The 23,377-nt window shown below is 36.6% G+C and overlaps 5 protein-coding genes across 5 annotated transcripts; 2 read left to right on the forward strand and 3 right to left on the reverse strand.

The window, feature by feature from the left end:
- Positions 1–1,693: 1,693 nt before the first annotated feature.
- LOC104237078 (heat shock 70 kDa protein) lies at positions 1,694–4,209 on the forward strand. The gene has a single exon (XM_009791158.2). It carries the CDS (start codon positions 2,068–2,070, stop codon positions 4,030–4,032), a length of 1,965 nt encoding a protein of 654 aa, XP_009789460.1. The 5' UTR covers positions 1,694–2,067; the 3' UTR covers positions 4,033–4,209.
- A 2,300-nt stretch (positions 4,210–6,509) lies between these two features.
- LOC138888784 (uncharacterized) lies at positions 6,510–7,067 on the forward strand. The gene has a single exon (XM_070171447.1). It carries the CDS (start codon positions 6,510–6,512, stop codon positions 6,894–6,896), a length of 387 nt encoding a protein of 128 aa, XP_070027548.1. The 3' UTR covers positions 6,897–7,067.
- Positions 7,068–7,601: 534 nt separating this feature from the next.
- LOC104237067 (shikimate O-hydroxycinnamoyltransferase) lies at positions 7,602–12,254 on the reverse strand. The gene is made up of 3 exons (XM_009791147.2): positions 12,141–12,254; positions 11,480–11,910; positions 7,602–8,665 (listed from the first exon to the last, which is right to left on the reverse strand). The coding sequence occupies exons 2-3, from the start codon at positions 11,885–11,887 to the stop codon at positions 7,766–7,768; spliced, it is 1,308 nt and encodes a 435-aa protein (XP_009789449.1). The 5' UTR covers positions 11,888–11,910; positions 12,141–12,254; the 3' UTR covers positions 7,602–7,765.
- A 7,099-nt stretch (positions 12,255–19,353) lies between these two features.
- Positions 19,354–22,386, reverse strand: LOC138888635 (uncharacterized). Its single transcript, XM_070170534.1, has 4 exons — positions 22,278–22,386; positions 21,929–22,094; positions 20,000–20,299; positions 19,354–19,942 (listed from the first exon to the last, which is right to left on the reverse strand). Exons 1-4 carry the CDS (start codon positions 22,384–22,386, stop codon positions 19,354–19,356), a joined length of 1,164 nt encoding a protein of 387 aa, XP_070026635.1.
- A 111-nt stretch (positions 22,387–22,497) lies between these two features.
- Positions 22,498–23,069, reverse strand: LOC138888636 (uncharacterized). The gene is made up of 2 exons (XM_070170535.1): positions 22,844–23,069; positions 22,498–22,766 (listed from the first exon to the last, which is right to left on the reverse strand). Exons 1-2 carry the CDS (start codon positions 23,067–23,069, stop codon positions 22,498–22,500), a joined length of 495 nt encoding a protein of 164 aa, XP_070026636.1.
- Between the last annotated feature and the right edge of the window lie 308 nt (positions 23,070–23,377).

Below are 23,377 nucleotides of genomic sequence, written 5' to 3' on the forward strand. Positions count from 1 at the left end.
TGGCCAGATCTGTTTACCTACTCCCTCTTCATTTTAGATCTATTATATTCGCTTCAGAAAGTCCACCATCGCCACCAAAAATGGCTGCTACGATGGTTGCCTTGATAAAAAAGGGAGAGAGATTTGAGGGAGAAGAGAAATGATTAAGAATCTTGCTGATAGAAAGAGAGAGAAGGAAGAGAAAGAAAGAACATAAGTGGCGTATTTCATGCCTCAAGGGTAGGGCATAAAATAAAGATTTATTTTTCTATAAAATAAAAAATTAGCTATAAACAATAATATTTTGAAATTAGTTTAATTTATAATAAATATGGTATAATAGTAGTTTGTTATACGATGTAAGATTTCCTAAGAAAAATCCCTTTAGTTTTTAAGTTGATACAAACACGAAAGCAGGAGCATTTGCACTATACCTGTTTTATGGGTCACGTTTTAACTTATACCCGCTTTGCAAAAAAAATTGCAAGCGTATCCACTTTTTCGCGTAACTTCAGCATACGGGCCTGAAGTAGCAAAAACTGCTAAACCAAGTGTGCTGAAGTTTTTGTTTGTAATTGCTGAACTTAAGCATTCTAATAGCTGAAGTTTTGTTCACTATTTGCTAAATTTTTTGTTTGTAATTGCTGAACTTTAGCATGTTTTAGCTGAAGTTTTTCACGTAAACTTAGTGTTGGATGAAGTTTTTGTTTGTAATTGCTGAACTTAAGCATTCTAGTAGCTGAATTTTTGTTCTCTATTTGTTAAGCTTCAGCATGTTTTAGCTGAAGTTTTGTTTTATATTTGCTGAACTTCAGCATGTTTTATGCTATCATGTAATTGATTTTTTGTACAAATAATAAGTTTATCATAAGTAGAATTAGTAACTTAAAAAACTAGATAAATGATTTAGCACAACAGGTTAAAATGCAGTGATAATGTACAAAGCTGAATCCAACAAGTTACTATCATCTTCTTCAAAACTTACTTTAGAAAGTTATTTATAATTTGTTTTTAAATAATCTGATAAACATACTTATGTCAATCATCCCCAGAATTGAAGTTTCATAGCAGCACCAACAGAAGAAGGAGAAAAGGGGTTGAAGTTGTTTAAAAAGTGGGTACAAATTAAAACTTTTTAAAAAAAATGGATATAGGTTAAATGGGTAAAATTGCACGGGTTAGCCAGTTTTCGGACCGGTCATTCAAAAATAGCTAAGTTTTGCAAAGCCATTGAAAAATAACCATTATTTTGCTGCAACACAAAAAGTTCCAGTATAATATACTGGAGATCGATGCACCTGTGTATGAACTTACAACATATTATGTTGGAACTCCAACACGCAGAAAGTTCCAGTATAATATACTAGAGATTGGAGCACCGGTGCTCCAAACTCCAGTATATTATGCTGGACCGATATATTATACCAGAGCTCTAGTATATTATACTGGAGTTCCAGCATAAGTATACTAGAACTCCGGTATATTATACTGGAGTATTCTTTCGAATTTTGAACAATGTTTTTATTTAAATTTATCTTTACATAAAAAATGGCTAAATTTCAATTACTTTTGAAATGATGGTTATTTTTGAATGATCACTTACAAATTTAGCTATTTTTCAATTTCTTCCGTTAAATGGGAACGACCAAATAGGGCGCCCGTGCAATTTTTACCACGAAAGCATTGTGCCATTAACAACTTTGATCAACTGGAGGCCCAAAGTCCTAGCGGCTGAATGTTGGCCCACAGCTCAATCCTGCAAGTCCAGATTGCAAACACCTCATCACTTTCCGCTCTCTCCAGAATTTTCTGGTTACTCTTCTGACTCACAACCAACTTTCGAAACTCAGAATTCTCTGGTGCAATCCCGTTCCTTCTCGCCGCCACAACGTGTACCTCTTCCCGAACCCAGTAGAATTTGTTCGACCCCAACCCTCCGAACCCTATATATACCCACATTGCCACGACTTTTGCTACAACGAAAACCAAAGAACAAAGAAAAATCTCCGTAAACACTCTCCGAATAGCTCTCCAATCTCCTTTCTGAAAAAACCAACCTTTGTTTCTTGAAATACTCACAGTTCTATAATGGCGAAAGCTGAAGGAAAAGCTATTGGTATTGATCTCGGCACAACTTACAGCTGTGTTGGGGTATGGCAAAATGATCGTGTAGAAATCATCCCAAATGATCAAGGCAATAGGACAACACCATCCTACGTTGCATTCACAGATACAGAGCGGCTTATCGGCGACGCAGCCAAGAATCAGGTGGCTATGAACCCACAAAACACCGTCTTCGACGCTAAACGTTTAATCGGTCGTCGATTCTCTGACCCTACTGTCCAGAGTGACATGAAGCACTGGCCGTTTAAGGTTGTTTCCGGTCCAGGCGACAAGCCCATGATCGTTGTTCAATACAAAGGTGAAGAGAAACAGTTTGCTCCTGAGGAGATTTCGTCTATGGTTTTGACGAAGATGAAGGAAGTAGCTGAAGCCTTTTTGGGACAAACTGTAAAGAACGCTGTGGTTACAGTACCTGCATATTTTAATGATTCTCAAAGACAGGCTACTAAAGATGCAGGGGCTATTTCGGGGCTTAATGTTATGAGGATTATTAACGAGCCTACAGCTGCAGCAATTGCTTATGGTTTGGATAAAAAGGCGTCGAGAAGTGGCGAAAAGAATGTGTTGATATTTGATCTTGGGGGTGGAACTTTTGATGTTTCGCTATTGACTATTGAGGAAGGGATTTTTGAAGTTAAGGCGACGGCTGGTGATACGCATTTGGGTGGTGAAGATTTTGACAATAGACTTGTTAATCACTTTGTGCAGGATTTCAAAAGGAAACACAAGAAGGATATTAGTGGCAATGCTAGGGCTCTGAGGAGGTTAAGGACTGCTTGCGAAAGGGCAAAAAGGACTCTCTCCTCGACTGCTCAGACAACGATTGAGATTGATTCTCTGTACGAGGGAATTGATTTCTATGCAACTATTACAAGGGCAAGATTTGAAGAGATGAACATGGATTTGTTCAGAAAGTGTATGGAACCTGTGGAGAAATGTTTAAGGGATGCAAAGATAGACAAGAGTCATGTTCATGATGTGGTTCTTGTTGGTGGTTCGACTAGGATTCCGAAAGTACAGCAATTGTTGCAAGATTTTTTTAATGGTAAGGAGCTTTGTAAGAGTATTAATCCTGATGAGGCTGTGGCTTATGGTGCTGCTGTTCAAGCTACAATTTTGAGTGGAGAAGGTGACCAAAAAGTTCAAGATTTGCTTCTTCTTGATGTCACACCTCTCAGTCTTGGTCTTGAAACTGCTGGTGGTGTGATGACTGTTTTGATTCCAAGAAATACAACCATTCCAACAAAGAAAGAGCAGATCTTTTCGACTTATTCGGACAATCAACCAGGTGTGCTCATTCAGGTGTATGAAGGAGAAAGGCCTATGACTAAAGACAACAATCTTCTTGGGAAATTTGAGCTCAAGGGTATTCCACCAGCACCAAGAGGAGTGCCTCAGATCAATGTTTGTTTTGACATTGATGCTAATGGTATTCTCAACGTGTCGGCTGAGGACAAGACTGCTGGTGTGAAGAACAAAATCACAATCACAAATGATAAAGGAAGGTTAAGCAAGGAAGAAATTGAGAGGTTGGTTCAAGAAGCTGAGAGGTATAAGGCAGAGGATGAGTCGATGAAGAAAAAAGTCGAGGCGAAGAATGCATTGGAGAATTATGCCTACAACATGAGGAATACAGTGAGGGATGAGAAATTCTCAGGGAAATTGGATCCTTCTGATAAGCAGAAGATTGAAAAGGCTGTGGACGAGACAATTGATTGGTTGGACGGGAACCAATTGGCTGAAGTAGATGAGTTTGAGGATAAACTGAAGGACTTAGAGAACTTGTGCAACCCAATTATCGCGAAAATGTACCAAGGTGGTGCAGGTGGAGATGTGCCCATGGGAGGCAGTGCTGACACTGGAGCTGGTTATGGGAAAGCTGGATCAACAAATAATGGTGCAGGGCCTAAAATTGAAGAAGTGGATTAAAGATGATATGTTACTCTAGTAAATATTTTTGTTTTAGTTATCTACTTGTGTACTAGTTGGTCATTACTTTGAGTTGCAGGAAGTTGTTGAGTGTCCAGTTTTTGTGTGAGAGAGACAATTACTATGAACTATGTAGACCTCTATGTTTTTTCTAAATAAAATTCATTTTTCATCTTAGTTCTTTTCCAACTTTTGAGGTTGGTTATGTGATTTATTTGCTTCCTATCTGCAATTCCTTCCATTACCTTGATTGACTGATGTAGCACAATGCAAATAACGTTTCAAAAGTAGGACATAGAAATTACCAATAACCATGAAAATTACAACATTAAACTTTAACTATTTGTGGAGGTAACCAAGAGTTATGTGTAGCAGTAAACTTGGTATGTTGGCTTCTGTAATTGTTCCTAAGATATAATACAACACAAAGTAAACATATAGTATCCGAGATTGAGTAGGGTATACAACAACAAACCTAGTGTAATCCCACAAGTGGGGTTTGGGGAAGGTAAATGTACGCATATCTTGCCCCTACCTTCAAGAAGAAAGAGAGGCTATTTCCGGAAGACCCTCGGCTTAGGAAAAATAAGGGGTTTGGGGAAGGTAAAATGTACGCAGATCTTGCCCCTAAGGCTATTTCCGGAAGACCCTCGGCTTAGGAAAAATAACGATTGAGTAGGGTGTAAATACAAAAAAGAGCAAATCTTCTCGTGTGTGAAGGAGAGGCCGATGACCAAGCATAATAATCATCTTATGAAATTTTGAGCTCTAAGGGTATCCCACACCAGCATCAAGGGAGTGACAGATCAATATGAAATATCTGCTTTGACATTTTTGCTAACAGCATACTGAATGTGTCAGCCGACAGCCAAGGACAAGAATGCTGCCCTGAAGAACAAGAACGCGATCACAAATGAAGAAGCTGAGAGAATGGTGAAGCTCAGAGGCACAAAACGCATTCAAGAACTATGCCTACAAGATGAGGAATACAGCGAGGAATGAGAGATGCTTTGGTAAATTGTATCCTTAGGACAAACAGAAGATTGAAAAGGCTGTGGACGAGACAATTGACTGGCTTGATGGGAACAAATATGCAGAGGTTGAATTTAGCTGAGCTCAAGAGGTGATCACTTTTTTCCCTCTAAATTAGGAAAGTTGCATAACCAAGAATGCATTACTTTTGAGGCCCTACAAACATGGCTGAGGCAGTGAAGCCTCTATGAGAAAACTTCAGTTAGACTCTTTTAACACTTTGGTTAAAAGAAAAAAGGAGAGTATCATATTCTCTTGAGTTGGTGGAAAGATTAAATAACAGAACGTTTAGAAAATGTTGGAATTTAACCCTTTATTCTCACAAGGGACACCATCAGCTGTCAAGAATGTGTCAAATGTCAGCTTTCAGAAGCATCAAAGCATAACATTATCATTCTGTGTTGCCACAAATAATATAAAGGAACCACTTTGACCTGATCTGATAAGCTATTCTGGAGTATACTATAAGCCACCTTGTGTGCAACCATATTATCATATCTTTAAAAGACAGGCCCACAACTGCACCAACATTAAATACTAAGAGGGCGTTTGGACATAAGAATTGTAAAATTCCAAAAAAAAGTGAAAAAATTTTTCAAGTGAAAATGATATTTGAAAATTAGAGTTGTGTTTGGACATGAATATGATTTTGGGTTGTTTTTTAAGTTTTGTGAGTAATATGAGTAAAAATTTTGAAAAATAGCTTTTTGGAGTTTTTCAAATTTTCGAAAAATTTCAAAATGCATCTTCAAGTGAAAATTGAAAATTTTATGACCAAACGCTGATTTCGAAAAAAAGTGAAATTTTTTCGAAAAAAAGGGAAAATTTCTTATGTCCAAACGGGCTCTAAGATTCCAAACACTTGAACTACCAGACAACACACTCTTTCAAGTTTGTTAAGCATTCAAAGTCCTATTTAGCATGAAATAAAATGTGTCACTCATGGATGATCAATTAATGATGGATTGCATCTTAAATTTGGTTATTTTTGTTAAGAATTCAAATGCTAATGAGCATAAGATGGTTAACTTTGTTCTTCAAATGTACTACAGCTAGGTTGTTCATATGCACAAGCTAAAGAGGAACTTTCCCATAGAATACAAAAGGGCAAGTCTCAAAGACCAAATACATTTTGGTCCCATCAATGTGGTTGAGGCATATGATATTAAAAAGTGAATGAAGATTAAAGGAAAAGGGCAAAGGAACCAAAATTGAGATAAAGAAACAATAACATAACACCACCTAGAAGAAGAAGATCCTATATAAACCTGTTATGCTCATCAAGATTAGCCCTAGCTTTGGTCCAAAGCTAATAAGTTCACCACCGATTCACTCACCATACCCTAATTCTGTACTTCTGCTCTTTTAATTTTATCCTTTTTCTACAGGTTATACCAAAAGGAAAGACTAGTGAGACCCATAAAGACATTTAGATCCAAAGAAAAATGAGAATTCCTTTCTTGCCTTGTTTCTGTATCCTGTTATTCGCTGTAGCAGTAACAAACAGGGCTTCTGAAATTTCTCATACATCAAAAAACAGAGATGTCCATGTCTCGGAACATCTTGCCGGTGCACCAGAAAGAAACAGTGAGAGCGCTGTTGCAAACATAAGTGACAACAGCAAGGTTGAGTTAGCAACCAAGAATTTTATACCAGATGTTGAGAAAAATCAGAGAGGAAAGGGATCAAATGGGGGTGGAAGTATTGCTCGTCAGCCACGTACTATTAGAAATTCAGCTGTAACTCTTAAGCGGCCCTCCATCTCCATGTCAACTACTGATTTCATGTCTAGCTTGCTTCTTTTCCTGGTTTTGCCCTTTGTCATTCCCTAAGGTGTTCGAAAGACAGATCAAACGTTTTTCTTTCTTTTTTCAGTTATCCTCATTGTGTTTGTGACTCTGTGAGTAAGATTCTGTTGGTTTGTTTTAGTAAAGTTGTATGTCTATTAATAAACAGACGTGTATGTAACATGGTAAGATTGGTGATGCATCATATAAGTCTTTCATCAGTGTGTATTTACAGCAAAAATATGATCACGCAGTCATGTACACAGAACATGAATTAATCAGTGCGAAGAACTCTTTTACTAACCCTGATAAAATGTTACAGATTGGAAATTTTGGGACCAATGTCTTAGACAAGTTTATGGAGAATGCTTTTAGGTTTTCTCTATGTCAAGGGAAGAAGCAATGAATATGTTTATGGCGTCAAGGTTAAAGCTGATGGAAATAGTGAACCCGTCCTTGGTGAATCTGACTCCTATTTTTATGTAATATTCAACAGGGAGATTGTGAGTAGCTGTTTTAAACAAGTTGAGCATATTATAACTATTCTGCTTAAGTTCAGCATATGCAGTATGATATCTCTAGTTCTTCATAGTAACCAGATGCACTCAAGTTCTTTTCCCAGAATGGCTTTTACCGCTCAACATGTCCTAAATATGTTGCTACAATCTAGGGAAGTGAAAATAACTTGAGGTCTCTCACAGGCACAAAACACTAAGAGTTCAGCTATAAGAAATTAATCCATGCAGCATATAAGCAGAAATAGAACTGATGTCTATTATGAACATGACCGAAGTTCCACTGAGGAAAAAAAAGAAGAAGAAAGAACAGCCTCCAATGAAAAAAACAAAAGAAGTCTCTTTTACATGTCCATCAATATAAACTCCAAAAGAAGCAGCAGAAAGATTTGGTTTCTTTCAAAAGTCATACAAGAACTTCTCGAAAAGTTTCATGTGTTCTGCTTGCAGCGAGATGGCAACTGATTGACTGCCATCATTTGTAGGACTTGGCAATATAAAGCTTAAACCTTCATAAGCAATACCACCAGGTCCCATAAATATAGGCCTACCCCAGCCAAAATCAGCATCATGGATTGGCAGCCTAGACCAACTAGTTATTCCTAAATTCGGGCACTTAAATGTATGTGCACCACGAACAAGAGCCTTTAAGTCAGGCTGCAACTCCAAATAATCAAGAGCTGATCTTAAATAGTCATTGTCCATTCTAGCCAGTGCATCATGTAATTTACTGGCAGCATACCAAATAGGTTTTGATTGGATATCACCAGCCACTGCAATAGGAGTAGTAGTAAATATCACATTACCGAAATAGCCTGGTGGGAGAGAGGGCCGAAGCCTGGAACGTCCATCAGTTGCTATGTACAATTTGGTTTCTTGATCATGAGCAAGTCCTCGTGCCATGCACGTGGAGCGCCACACATGTCCTGCCAACATCTCGTAGGAGCTGTAGTTAACGGTATTTCCATCTTCCTTGGACTTGGCTTTGAGGGTATTGATTTGATCACGGGTTAGTTTGAAGATGGACACACTGGTTTCAGGAACAACTTCAGGGTTGGTGGTGTTTTCTGGAGTTACTTTGAGAGTGGGAGGTGGCTGGTACTCGACGTGGGGAAACTGAGGCTGAGGTGGATCACGAGCACGGAGGAGGGTCCGGTCTATGAAAGGTGGGATGGTGAGGTCCAGACCACGAGCCATATCGGACCATGTGTTGATGAAGTGAAGACCAGAAGCTCCATCTGCTGCGTGATGTTGCATGCCCACACCAAGGGAAACTCCCCCACATTTGAAATGTGTTATCTGTTCAACAGATCGAAATATCAATTAAGTGATCATCCGAAAATTACAGAAAATATCCAAGTCAAAGCAGAAAAGAGGAAAAACTAGAGTCCGATCAAACAAGATAAGGTGGGATTGTGCGAACAATGCATTGATCTAAACATGAGTATTGGTTGGACAAGGGTCGCAATTAAATTAGTGGTAACTTGTCTTCAATATAAATGTATAATGTAATTATTTACTTTAATCCAAACTAATATACTATTGCTATACACAGTTTGATAATAAAAGCATGGCGTAACACTTAGGGTGTGTTTTGTACTAGGAAGTTATTCATGAAAATATCTTTATCTCTTTCTTTTTTTAATCATTTTCATGTTTTGATTGGAATAAAAATTGGTAACACAGTAATTGTACAAATTTGTAAAGGACTACAAAATCAATTCTCCCCTTGTAGGTGTAAATAATATAAGAATAACAATAGTAGAAGGGCTCCTTTTCCCTCCCCTACTTTAAATTCGATTATTTAATAGCTCTTTTGTGTACTTCCTCTGTTTCATATTATATGAGGTAGTTTGACTTGACACGGAGTTTAAGAAAAAAGAAGAAAGACTTTTAAAATTTGTGGTCTTAAAAGCTTAAGGGGTAAAAAGTTTGTGGGGTCATGACATTTGTGTGGCTATAAAAGCTTCTCATTAAGGGTAAATGGGTAAAATGAAGTTTAAAGTTGAATTATTTCCAAATTTAGAAATATATCATTTGTTTTAGAACAGACTAAAAAGAAAAGTACCTCATTTAATATGAAACGGGGAGTATTAAACATTGATACTAAATAGTGCTATAAGCAATGAATGTGATAAGAAATCAAGAATAGCCAACGAAATTAAGGATCACAAAATACAAAATCGCATACACAGGTATATAGAAGTAAGACCCAGAAGAAAAATATAGAAGTAAATAAAAAATGGTTGGTGGCAGCAGGGTTAGGTGGAGAGGGGAAAGAGAAACGAATGAAAACGTAAAGCCACCTAAATTCGTCCAATATTGACTTCCAAATTTAGCCACTCCTGAACTTTTTTCGCTTCATATGTTTATCAAATATTAAATCAAAGGACCATGATAAAGTTGAGTTTATCCATTTTTTTCAAATGTTTTTTTTTAAATTGTGCGAGGGAGGGGTGGACGAGCCCAAATACTCCCTCCGTCTCAATTATGTGGCATAGTTGACTGAGAACTTTATTTAAGAAAAGAAAAAAAACTTTTAGAACTTGTAATTTTAAATACTTTATGAAATTTTTCTTGCTATAAAAGCATATCATTAAGATTAATTTAAAGTTAAATTATTTTTAAATATAAAAATATATTATTTTTAAAATGTAATTAAAAAATTGGCACAGAATAAATTGAAGAGAGTTTGACCGCTAATATGGCATCCTTATGCCCTTGGCCATTAGAGAGATTTTTTTATCGAATTAAAACTGGTAGCCAAAGTTAACCCTGGCGTTTAACAACTTTTCTTATTTCGAAATGTAGTCAACTAGTCCCTGATTTTTTATTTTATTTTCCCAATGGAAGCAATATGCATTAATCAAACACCATTAGTCAGCCGAAAATGGAGTCTTTGGTTAATAAACTTGATCATCATTTCCTATGCTTGTAGATCTAAACTATATATTCTGTTTGTTTCATTTCATATATAGTATGTAATTTAAAAATATATTTAAGACTTTTGAATCTCGATTGATCTTGTGGTCTTAAACATATTCATGTTATTTATTTTAAGACAGTACAATGAGAATATTAAAATTAAATTCTTTCTAACTATTACTCCCTCCGTTCCATTTTGACTATTTAATATTTTTTTATGCGGTCTATAATATTTGATTTTTCAGATATTAAGAAGGAATTAACTTTTTCTTTCCAAAGTTACCCTTGGAGTAAAGAGCTTAGGAGTAGTTTGTTATATTTTCAATGAGCAAATTAACAGCTTGTTTGGATGGTTGTTACGTATCGTTTCATAATGTATCGTATCGTATTGTATTTGTATTGTACTGTATCATTTGATAAATACAATGTTGATAGATTGTGTCGTTTGTCATCGGTTCATGATACCACGCACCAGCAATATGATGAATAAACTTGCAATATTATAAAGAAAAATTATGATACAGGATAAAACTATTATATAAAAATGTATGGTAAATGATAAAATAAAATTATTTAATAATAATGAAGGGTGAGATTGACATAAAAAGATAAGGTAAGGACGCGACTATACCAAATCGGTCGTTACATAAAGTGGCACATTTCGTCGTTAAATAACGACGGATTTAACGATATGATACAATAAAATTTAAGAAACAATCAAAACAAATATAGTATTTGACGTAACAATACGATACAATACAATGGGTAACAACCATCCAAACAAGATGTAAGGTTAATATGGTCAATTTCATTGTTAATTAATGTTAAAAGACGAATTTATTAATATGTGTGAAAAGAGCCAAAAAAAAATCATTTAAAGTGGATCTAACGAAAGTAAAAGGTAACATTTATTATGAAACAAATTAAAAGAAAATAAGAAAAAAAATTGAAACGGAAGAAAGTATTTCTTCGGGCTGTTTCGCCAATTGCTTTTGAGTTTTGACCTTTCTAGAACAGAAAAAGGGGGACAAAATAATTTATTTGCGTGCCTGTGTTCATATTCAACTATTCGAAGCAACAGATAGCCATATTGTTTCTAATAGAAACGTATGGGGTTTAGCATTTAGCCAATTATGATACACACACATATATTTAAAAATTAAGAAATCATGATAACCAAAAACGTACCTGCAAAACCAGGAGAGCATACGATTGAATTCCTTGTGAGTAATCAACGGCGGGGATGAGTTGACGGAGTTCCAACGTCGGCGCAAAATCATCAAAATCATCCACCACTCCATCCGACTCAGCTTCCACAAAAAGCACTCCCTGACCTTTACAGTCAATCTCAATACGACCGTCTTCGTCCCTACACAGTCTCCCAGCCATAGGATAAAACGGCACAAGCGCTTTGCTAAGTGCCTCCTTTAGCACTTTTCCGTCGAAGAAATTTGGGGATCCCGTTGGCCTGTAGAAGTAAACACTCGGCGTGTGGAAATTCGGCACCACTAAATCCACATTTGAGTTCCACAGCCTCTGTTGCGGCGTCTCCGTCGCCGGCTTCACCATCGTCGATTCTTTCACCTCGATCTTCATCGTTGATCAACCGGTTCAATTCCCTGAAATGAATTCCAAAAACTTCTCTATAATAACTGATCGAGATTACGAACTTATGGATATATTATTAGATAGAAATTCATTTTCAATTATCCACTACGAATATGATCGGCCACCTACTTTCCGTATCAAATACCTATCATTAACATTTATTCTAGCTTTTCTCGGCCTCATAAAATGAAATTGTACACATAATATAAATGGAAAAATGGTATCGAGTTAACTAAATTACCTTGTAAATAAAAAAACGGAGTTGAGCTTTTCTTCCTTTATGGTTGGGAGTGGGTTGAGAAATATAATACAAAACCTCCCAGAAATGATGAATACACAAAGTTTCATATATATAGTATGGGGGAGGTAGGATTTGGTCTATTGGGGCTCGAAATTTGACTTCACCTACCGCGCCTGTTCGATATGACTAATCTACCCCAACTTTTCTTCGCCCATTATTAGATAGTAATATTAAAAAGAAAGATACCTTATTTATTTTAAATAAGTATTCTTTTAAAAAATTATATTCTATAGCTATTTTTTAATTTTTTATAGCCAAATATTTATTTATGGTTATCCATATCCTTAAGCCATAAAATAAGCTTTGTATTATTTTTCTCTCATATTCCCTCAAACAGCCTCTCTACCCTTCGGGGTAGGGGTAAGGTCTGCGTACATATTACCCTCCCCGGACCCCACTTGTGGGATTATACTGGGTCGTTGTTGTTGTTGTTGTTGTATCCCCTCAAATTTCTCCTATCCCCTGCCCATATCTATTCTACCTCTCTTTCTCCCGACTAATGCTAGATGATTATGTATAGATCAAAAGTTGGGTTGTATTTGATATTGCAAATGAAATTAATCTTGAACGGTCTTTTTTTCATATTAGACAAGTGAAATGCAACCAATGGAGGACTTGACAACTGATTGTGGGAGGCACCACCGCTGCAACTCAATGCCTTAATCAGCCCCCACATACCCTTCTTCTTCTCATTGCTTCTACCATATTTATCTCTAACATTTTCTTCACCATTTTTGAATGGACCCGAGCTGCCGCCTTCAATAAGGAGAAATTGGGCGGCGTTAGCACCGTAGTGGCGTGCCACATTATCTGACGCAATATATCAGATCAATAAAAACCTTCGTTATTTCGCTGGTAATTTTATGTTAATCGCTGGCAACCGGAGGCAACGGTGACGGCGAGTGAGGACTGGATACTGATGTTGCTTCAACGAGACGACATTAGGGTTGTTCTTGAACAAAGACGACTGAGTTGGGGGCTGAGCAACTTGAATTTTCTGTTAATAATTTTGAATGTATCTCGCTGTATTTCCTTGTATTTCATTGTATTCATTGTCCTTTTTTCATTGTATTTCAATGTATCTCGTTGTATTCTATGTATTTCAATGTATTCATTGTCTTTTTTTTCATTGTATTTCAATATATCCCGTTGTATTCTATGTATTTCATTGTATTCACTGTCTCGCTATATTCCATGAATGTATTCATATGTTTTTTTAATTAATATAATTTATGTATTCAGATGTATTATATAATTTCTCTCAAGATTGCTATGTTTTTTGAGTGTTTTTCGGTTGAGAATCTTTTATAACTGGAAATACAAATTTTGTGTGTTATAATTGAGTTTGTTGAGTTATATTAGGAGTCTATTATGTTAATTGATTCACTTTCCGTTTAAAAACAGTGTAATCCCCTGTTTCACGCCATGAATACAGTCGAATACAATAATCTGTCCAGCTGTAATCCCATGTTTCACACAATGAATATAGTCGAATACAATAACTGATTAGCTGGACTTCCCTGATTCACGCTTATTTTTTGCTACTGTATTCATGAATACAGTAGCTTAAATACATCTTATAACAACAGAAAACGTATCTACAATCCGTAATATAGCAAATGATATCTATAGATAGCTAATTACCACTAAAAGATAGTGCTTTATGAAAATTTCTCTATTAAAAATACGACGATATTCATATTCCCCTCAATTCATACGTGTATTTTAAGTTTTAATACACTTTTTAGTGTTTACCTTGAAAATGGTAATTACAATTAGATTTGATTTTGTGGCTCTAAGAATATGTGATTTATTTTAATCTTAGTTGCTAAGCGATGGATGCTAATTGTGAGTCAAGAAAATGAGATAAGAGCTTGAATATAGTATGTTATGCAAACGGAATGGCCCTGAATCGGGGTTTCGAGCTGGCCTACGCTGGGCCTCGAGGTCGAGCTAAAGTGCTTGACTGGAGTTGACCGAAGGACTAACAGTTCCAAGGGCCTCAATAATGGCTCTTTATGATCAATGATGAATAATAAATGAGGAACAATCAATGATCACAATAAATGTAAGCAATAAATCAAAGGAAAGACAATGAATAATGTTTAAGTTAGAGAATATAGAATGTTTTTGTTCTTGTATTGAATATCATGTCCCTTTACAAAATGACAAGGGTTCTCATTATATAGGAGGGGGAATCCCAACATAGTACATATGCAGTATTACAAAGATATGCAGCTGGTACAGCTATTTAATGTCACGGTACGAACTTGTACTATTCTCGTGGACTTGGTTAGCTTTAGCCACGTGCCTTTTGGGAATTTTTCGCTTGTCTAAGATAGCCACCGATTTGTATTGTCCCGAGGTCGAGTATTGGGAATCCTCGGGGTCAAACCTCGAACTGTGCTTCGAGACTTCTGAAGACGGGCTGTGAAGTGCCATAATGTTCACAAAATCAGACTCTCCGATTTTAGCAGCATACATTTAGAAAAACATTTACTAATGGTAATAATAGAATCTTTCTATATTACTTGTTGATTAATCTTCCTTATACGTTTCATTTAATAAATGCTCCACTAATTGGAGTAGGTCAAATTTAGGAAATATGATAGGAGTACTATATAACTTCTTATTTTTCTAAAACGTTACATATTTTGCAACAAATTTAGTTTGCATCTAAACTATTACCAACTATGTCTTTAATATCATAGTAAATGATTGAATAAGGAACCAGATTACTCATGCCATAAATAAAAAAATAATTACGTTCTTTATAGCCTGAATTACCAAGTTTCTAAAATCAGCATATTTTGAAAAGTATACTTACTTTTGGTGGGAAGCCGTTTGTGTTTGGCTAATCAATTTAAAAGGCACACTTGAACAACAATTAGTGTTTTGGCCAAGATTTTTTAAAGTGTTTCTAAATTTATATTTTTCTCAAAACTACTTTTCAAAAATGTACTTTTGGGAAGATTGTTATTTTCTGCTTCTCAAAAGCTGTATTTGCTTATATTCTCAAGTATTTTTTTTCTTCTAAAAGCTTGACCAAACACCTTAGCTTTGAAAAATATATTTTTAGCTAAAAAAAATACTTTTAACCCCTAAAAAACTTAATTTATCAGGCTATTATACACGAAATAATTGCAATCTCAAATACCAACGGTCGATGTGGGCCTTCACCGGGGGTTGGTGAACTCTTAATATCTGAGCGACTCTCTATCACCAGCAACATTACCGTAAAAAGATACGGCTAAAATGTACTTACACCTACTATTTTCATAGATTAATAAATACAGTTTTCATTTCATGGGGGTGTTTGATGATCCTACGTAAAATTTAAGAAATTTTAAAGAGTATAAGAATTTGTGTCTTATAACAATTATATAAATATAAAAAAATGACAAAACGCAAAATTTCAAATTTGATTTCAAATATAAAAAAAATGTCTTTATTAGGCCATCTCCAACCTTGCCCCCATCCCCCATAATGGGGAAAATATTTGGGGGAATTTAGCTCTAACCCTCCCCCATTTTTGTCCCCAAAATGGGGGATGAATAGTGTTCCCTCAAATATGGGGATACACTATTCATCTCCCCCATTACTATTCATTATTTTTTTATTGTTATTTTATTATTTAATCTTTTAATTTATCTTTTTATATATATCTAATTATGTTTATGTAATGTATTTATAATATTAATATTATATCTTAACTTTGGTGTATAATTTTGATAAATTAATTTTCGTGCATTTATTATTTTTATGTAGAAATGGCAGTAGATGAAAATCAACGATTTCAAGAATTTTTATTTCGACATAGAAGAATTAAGGACAAAGATGCTCATTTTGCACTTCGTAATGCATTAATAGATCATTTATGGGAGAATACTAGAGGTTGAAGTTGAATATTTATCTAGTATTTCGAATGAATTTTATCGTTATGTAATATGTATTTAATTAATCTTGTATCACAATGATTTCACTTTTATTTGAATTATTAGTTAATCTATAATAATTGCTTACAAATTATATTATTTAAAATTTTATGGAATTGTTTTAATTATGGAAATTACAAATTAATAAAAATAAAAGATGAAATTTGTTTAATGGAAATTAAAAAATAAAATTGAAATGAAAGATAATAATATAATATAGAAGAGAGAGAAGAATATAAAAAGTTTGGGAAAAAAAATGGGGGAATGATTGGAGTAAGTTGTTCCCAAAATGGAAAAATCCTTATTTTGGGGACCAAAAAAGGGGTAAAGGTTGGAGATGCCCTTATCTATATGGAATAATAAAGAATTGGTGCCACATCAAGTGGAATACATGGAGCCTATAGAATATGTTTTCTAATAATTCATAATTATTTTTTTTTGATGAAATAATTGGCTTCATTGATGCCATCAAGAAGATGAAAAATATTACAAGAAGCAGCAGCATAAAAGCTTCAAAATTTTAAAAAAGACCACATGTTAGCTTACTACATATATGCTAACTTAGATACAAAGAGATAACAAAGTTCACAAATATTTCAGGGGAATCTATAGGGGAAATATTTGCCCAGCTAAATAAAAACAAAAGGCATTTAGCTTTTAGGGTGTGGTTAGGAGTTGAAAGTCCATCAAAGCATCTTCTATTTCTTTCATTCCATATGCTCCAACAAATACAAGCAGGTATCATTCTCCAGATATTTTTGATGGTCTTATCAACTTTCCAGCTGCCTCAGCTCTGAAATGCCTCCTTCATGTTGTAAGGCATAACCCAGATAATACAAAAAACAGAGCAAAACATGCTCCAAATATCTGCTGCAACTCTACAATGTAGGAATAGGTGGTTGTTGGTTTCTGCATCCCTTTGACACATGTAACATCTATTAACTAACTGGAAGTTCTTTTTAACAAGGTTCTCTTGAGTCAAACATGCCTCATAAAGTGCAGTCCATCTGAAGCAGATAACCTTGGGTGGTAGTTTGGTTCTCCATATTAATTTCCATGGCCAAAGATCAGTAATTCCATTTCTAGCCATTATTAGCCTATACCCTGCCTTCACAAAATACCTACCATCACTTGCTTCTCCCCATCTGAACTTATCTGTGATGTGATCATTTAGTGTGACGCCATGTAGTACCTCTAGCAGTCGAACATAATCAAAAACCTTCCAGTCCTGCAAATTCCTTCTTAGAGTAACATTCCAAATGGGGCCATCCTTATTTTGAATGATTGTAGAATCGGGATCACGTGCAATCTGAAACAGATTAGGAAAGTCAATCCTTAGGGTTGAATTCCCAAACCATTTATCCTTCAAAAATTTGATTTGTTGTCCATTCCCAAATGTAAGGTGGTGGTGTTCCGAGAATTCCTCCCACAATCTGCGTATGCACTTCCACACTCCCACCCCATGGATGCTCTTGTGAGCTTAGTGCACCAATTGCCTTGAGTTCTGTTCTTAGCATTGACCACCATCTTCCACAAAAGTTGCTCCTTTTGTGTGTCCCTCCAAAGCCACTTCATCAGTAGGCATTTGTTGTGAATTGCCAGGTCCTTGATTCCCAATCCTCCTTGGTGTTTTGGGAGGATGACCTTTTTCTACTTCGCCAAGTGAAACTTATACTCATTGTTATTCCCTTCCCAAAGTAAATTTCTCATTATCTTGTCCAACTGATTTAAAACTTTGCTGGGCGTATGATGTAATGACATGTAGTATATGGAAATGCTATCTAGGAAACTATTGATTAATGTGTGTCTACCGCCCATAGAAAGGTATTGCATCTACCAGGAGGCTAATCTTCTATCAAATTTCTCAATGACCCTGTTCCATATTGTTGAAGAGTTGTGCTTTGCTCCCAATGGTAGGCCCAGGTACGTGGTGGGAAGTGTGCCAATATTACAACCCAGAATTCCTGCTAGCTCCTCCAAATTATGAACTTCATTGACAGGATAGATCACACTCTTGAGCATATTGATATGTAAATCTGAAAGTGCTTCAAAAAGAAGAAAAGTTAGATTTAGATGAAGCACCTGATCTCTGTCTACACCACAGAAAATCAGAATGTCATCATCATATAGCAGATGAGAGATATTGATATTGCTCTAAACTTCCACATCAAATCATCTTATCCATTGTAGTCATTTGGTCGTGTCTAACATTCTATTTAACCCTTCCATAACAAGAATGAATAGGAAGGGAGAGAGAGGATCTCCCTGCCTCAAATCTCTTTGTGGTAAGAAGAAACCAACTGGACTTCTGTTGACTAGGACCGAATACTTGACCGTGGAGATATTAAATTTGATCCACTTGATCTACCTGCTGCCAAACCCCATTTGTCTGAGTATTGAGATAAGATAAATCCAATTTAATTGATCAAAGGATTTCTCTATGTCCAACTTACATAGAATGCCTGATCCTCCCCTCTTTAGTTGCCAGTCCAGGACTTCATTAGCAATCAAAGAGGCATCAGTGATCTGCCTATTCTTTATTAATGCATTTTGCTGATTTGATACTAGCTTCTCCATCACTGACTTGAGCCTTTCTGCTAGAATTTTTGCTACAATTTTATAGATACTTCTAATGAGGCTAATTGGTTTGTAGTCTTTGAGTTCCATGACTCTTTTTTTCTTAGGGATCATAGCAATAAAGGAAGCATTGCATGACCTCACCATCTAACAATGATCATCATAATAATTTAGTGCTCCCATGATGCCTGCCTTAATAAAATCCCATGATTTGTGATAAAATGCCATTGTGTATCCATCAGGGCCTGTGCCTTGTCGGGAGAACATGACTGTATAACTGCTAGAACTTCTTCCTCTTCAAAGATTGTCTCTAGGTTGAGACTTTCTTCTTCTGTGATACTGACCATGCCTTTAAAGGTGAAAGTAGGTTTCCAGTCCCCATGCTCAGTGTAAAGCCCCTCATAGAAATCCAGTATCTCCTTTTTAATCTGCTCTTTGTCCTCAATAATTTCTTCTCCCACCTGAAGTTTGTCAATACTGTTGTACCTCCTATTGGAATTTGCAATCTTTTGGAAGTACTTGGTATTCCTATCCCCATCTTTAAGCCAAAGACACCTTGATTTTTGCCTCCAAGAGACCTCTTCTGCATTTGCTAGCTGCTGCAATTTTGTTTTCAAAGTCATCATGTGAGTGATCTCCTATTATGTGAGATTCCTCCTCTCTTGTTCATGTTCAAGTGCTAGGAGCTCGGTCAAAGCTCTAGTCCTTTTGGTTTCCAATTTCCTAAACTCTTCCTTGTTCCAGGTAGTAATATCTTTCTTTAAGGTTTTCAGCTTTTGCATGAGTATGAAATCTGCACTACCAGTGAAAGAGTAGCTTTGCCACCACCTTTTCAATTTCTCCATAAACCCTTCTGATTGTAGCCATATATTTTTAAATTTGAAATATGAAGGGTTGGCATCCCAATCACCACTTTCCAGCATGATAGGTTTCTGATCTGAGATCATTCTAGGAAGTATTTGTTGCTTCACTGCTTTGAAGGATTCATTCCACTCAGGGGAGATAAGGAACCTATCAATTCTTGAAGCTTGAATGCAGTTCTCTCCTCTGGTCCAAGTGTAACAGGCTCCTTGAAGTGGTGAATCTATTAGACACAAGTCCTGTATGGTTTCAGAGAATACTCTCATAGCCCTGGATCTCCTTGTGCAATTGAGTCTTTCCCTTTCAAATATGCAAACGTTGAAATCCCCCCTCCAAGCACCCAGTGACCCTCCCATAGACCCCTTACACCTGCAATTTCATGCCACATGACCTTCCGTTCTAGGTTGGTATGAGGCCTATATATACCCTGTAAAGCACCATCTTAACTCCTCCTGAGTACTCTCTAAAATGCAAGAGATGGAGAAGGAACCTTGCATATTCTCAATATTATTCCAATGTCTTCTATCCCATATCACTATAATCCCACCCCTGTTACCGCTTGCTTTCAACTCAGCCCATCTATTTTCCCATAATTTGTAAACTTCACCAGCTGGCCAGTCTTCAATTTTGGTTTCTTGTAAACACATGACATCAACCTTCCATTTACAAACCAGAGACTTGATAGTACTATTTTTCCTATTGTTATTTGCCCCCTCCACATTCCAGCTTAGAATTTTTAATTTCACCCAGAAATAGAGCGATAATGCCTGCCCTTAACCCCTTCTAACTGTTGTTTCTTTCGATCGTAATTCAACCTATATATTAGTCTATTTCTTTCCCCTTCCCCTTTGTATTTACCCTCCTTCCCCGACTTAGATGGTGACTTTTGTTGTTGTAGTTGAGATTGCCTTCTCTGTTCCATCCTTAGAACTAGGCCCAACAATTCATGCTCGAACCCCTGTGCATTGATCCCGAATGCTTGCATGCGTTACCCATTGTAATCTTAGTCCATTTCGAAGTTTCAACAACTGTTGGCCTGTCTATCCTCTGCATGCCCGTTTCTCCTTCATACCATGTTAATAAAAGAGCTATAGAAATTGATTGAGAGGAAAATTCAAAATCTGAGTTACTCATTCCATATGCTCCAACAAATACAAGCAGATATCATTCTCCAGATATTTTTGATGGTCTTATCAACTTTCCAGCTGCCCCAGCTCTGAAATGCCTCCTTCATGTTGTAAGGCATAACCCAGCTAATACCAAAAATAGAGCAAAACATGCTCCAAATATCTGCTGCAACTCTACAATGTAGGAATAGGTGGTTGTTGGTTTCTGCATCCCTTTGACACATGTAACATCTATTAACTAACTGGAAGTTCCTTTTAACAAGGTTCTCCTGAGTCAAACATGCCTCATAAAGTGCAGTCCATCTGAAGTAGATAACCTTGGGTGGTAGTCTGGTTCTCCATATTAATTTCCATGGCCAAAGATCAGTAATTTCATTTCTAGCCACTATTAGCCTATACCCTACCCTGCCTTCACAAAATACCTACCATCACTTGTTCCTCCCCATCTGAACTTATCTATGATGTGCTCATTTAGTGTGATGCCATGTAGTACCTATAGCAGTCGAACATAATCAAAAACCTCCAAGTCCTGCAAATTCCTTCTTAGAGTAACATTCCAAATGGGGCCATCCTTATTTTGAATGATTGTAGAGTCGGGATCACGTGCAATCTGAAATAGGTTAGGAAAGTCAATCCTTAGGGCTAAATTCCTCAACCATTTATCCTTCTAAATTTTGATTTGTTGTCCATTCCCAAATGTAAGGTGGTGGTGTTCCGAGAATTCCTCCCACAATCTGCGTATGCACTTCCACACTCCCACCCCATGGATGCTCTTGTGAGCTTAGTGCACCAATTGCCTTGAGTTCTGTTCTTAGCATTGACCACCATCTTCCACAAAAGTTGCTCCTTTTGTGTGTCCCTCCAAAGCCACTTCATCAGTAGGCATTTGTTGTGAATTGCCAGGTCCTTGATTCCCAATCCTCCTTGGTGTTTTGGGAGGATGACCTTTTTCTACTTCGCCAAGTGAAACTTATGCTCAATGTTATTCCCTTCCCAAAGGAAATTTCTCCTTATCTTGTCCAACTGATTTAACACTTTGTTGGGCGTATGATGTAATGACATGTAGTATGTGGAAATGCTATCTAGGAAACTATTGATCAATGTGAATCTACCGCCCATAGAAAGGTATTGCATCTGCCAGGAGGCTAATCTTCTCTCAAATTTCTCAATGACCCCGTTCCATATTATTGAAGAGTTGTGCTTTGCTTCCAATGGTAGGCCCAGGTACGTGGTGGGAAGTGTGCCAATATTACAACCCAGAATTCCTGCTAGCTCCTCCAAATTATGAACTTCATTGACAGGATAGATCACACTCTTGAGCATATTGATATGTAAACCTGAAAGTGCTTCAAAAAGAAGAAAAGTTAGATTTAGATGAAGCACCTGATCTCTGTCTGCACCACAGAAAATCATAGTGTCATCATCATATAGTAAATGAGAGATGTTGATATTGCTCTAAACTCCCACATCAAATCATCTTATCAATTGTAGTCATTTGGTCGTGTCTAACATTCTGCTTAACCCTTCCATAGCAAGAATGAATAAGAAGGGAGAGAGGGGATCTCCCTGCCTCAAACCTCTTTGTGGTAAGAAGAAACCAACTGGACGTCTATTGACTAGGACCGAATGCTTGACCGTGGAGATATTAAATTTGATCCACTTGATCCACCTACTGCTAAACCCCATCTGTCTCAGTATTGAGATAAGATAAACCCAATTTAATTGATCAGAGGCTTTCTCTATGTCCAACTCACATAGAATGCCTGATCCTCCCCTCTTTAGTTGCCAGTCCAGGACTTAATTAGCTATCAAAGAGGCATCAGTGATCTGCCTATTCTTTATGAATGCATTTTTCTGATTTGATACTAGCTTCTCCATCACTGACTTGAGCCTTTCTGCTAGAATTTTTGCTATAATTTTATAGATACTTCTAATGAGGCTAATTGGTCTGTAGTCTTTGAGTTCCATGACTCCTTTTTTCTTAGGGATCATAGCAATAAAGGAAGCATTGCATGACCTCACCATCCAACAATGATCATCATAATAATTTAGTGTTCCCATGATGCCTACATTAATAAAATCCCATGATTTGTGATAAAATGCCATTGTGTATCCATCAGGGCCAGTGCCTTGTCGGGAGAACATGACTGTATAGCTGCTAGAACTTCTTCCTCTTCAAAGATTGTCTCTAGGTTGAGACTTTCTTCTTCTGTGATACTGACCATGCCTTTAAAGGTTAAAGTAGGTCTCCAGTACACATGCTTGGTGTAAAGCCCCTTATAGAAATCCAGTATCTCCTTTTTAATCTGCTCTTTGTCCTCAATAATTTCTTCTCCCACCTGAAGTTTGTCAATACTGTTGTACCTCATATTGGAATTTGCAATCTTTTGGAAGTACTTGGTATTCCTATCCCCATCTTTAAGCCAAAGACACCTTGATTTTTGCCCCCAAGAGACCTCTTCTGCATTTGCTAGCTACTGAAATTTTGTCATCATGTGAGTGATCTCCTATTGTGTGAGATTCCTCCTCTCTTGTTCATGTTCAAGTGCTAGGAGCTCGGTCAAAGCTCTAGTCCTTTTGGTTTCTAATTTCCTAAACTTTTCCTTGTTCCAGGTAGTAATATCTTTCTTTAAAGTTTTCAGCTTCTGCATGAGTATGAAATCTGCACTACTAGTGA

This window comes from Nicotiana sylvestris, chromosome 3 (assembly GCF_000393655.2).
Source record: "Nicotiana sylvestris chromosome 3, ASM39365v2, whole genome shotgun sequence".
Classification (NCBI taxonomy): Eukaryota; Viridiplantae; Streptophyta; class Magnoliopsida; order Solanales; family Solanaceae; genus Nicotiana; species Nicotiana sylvestris.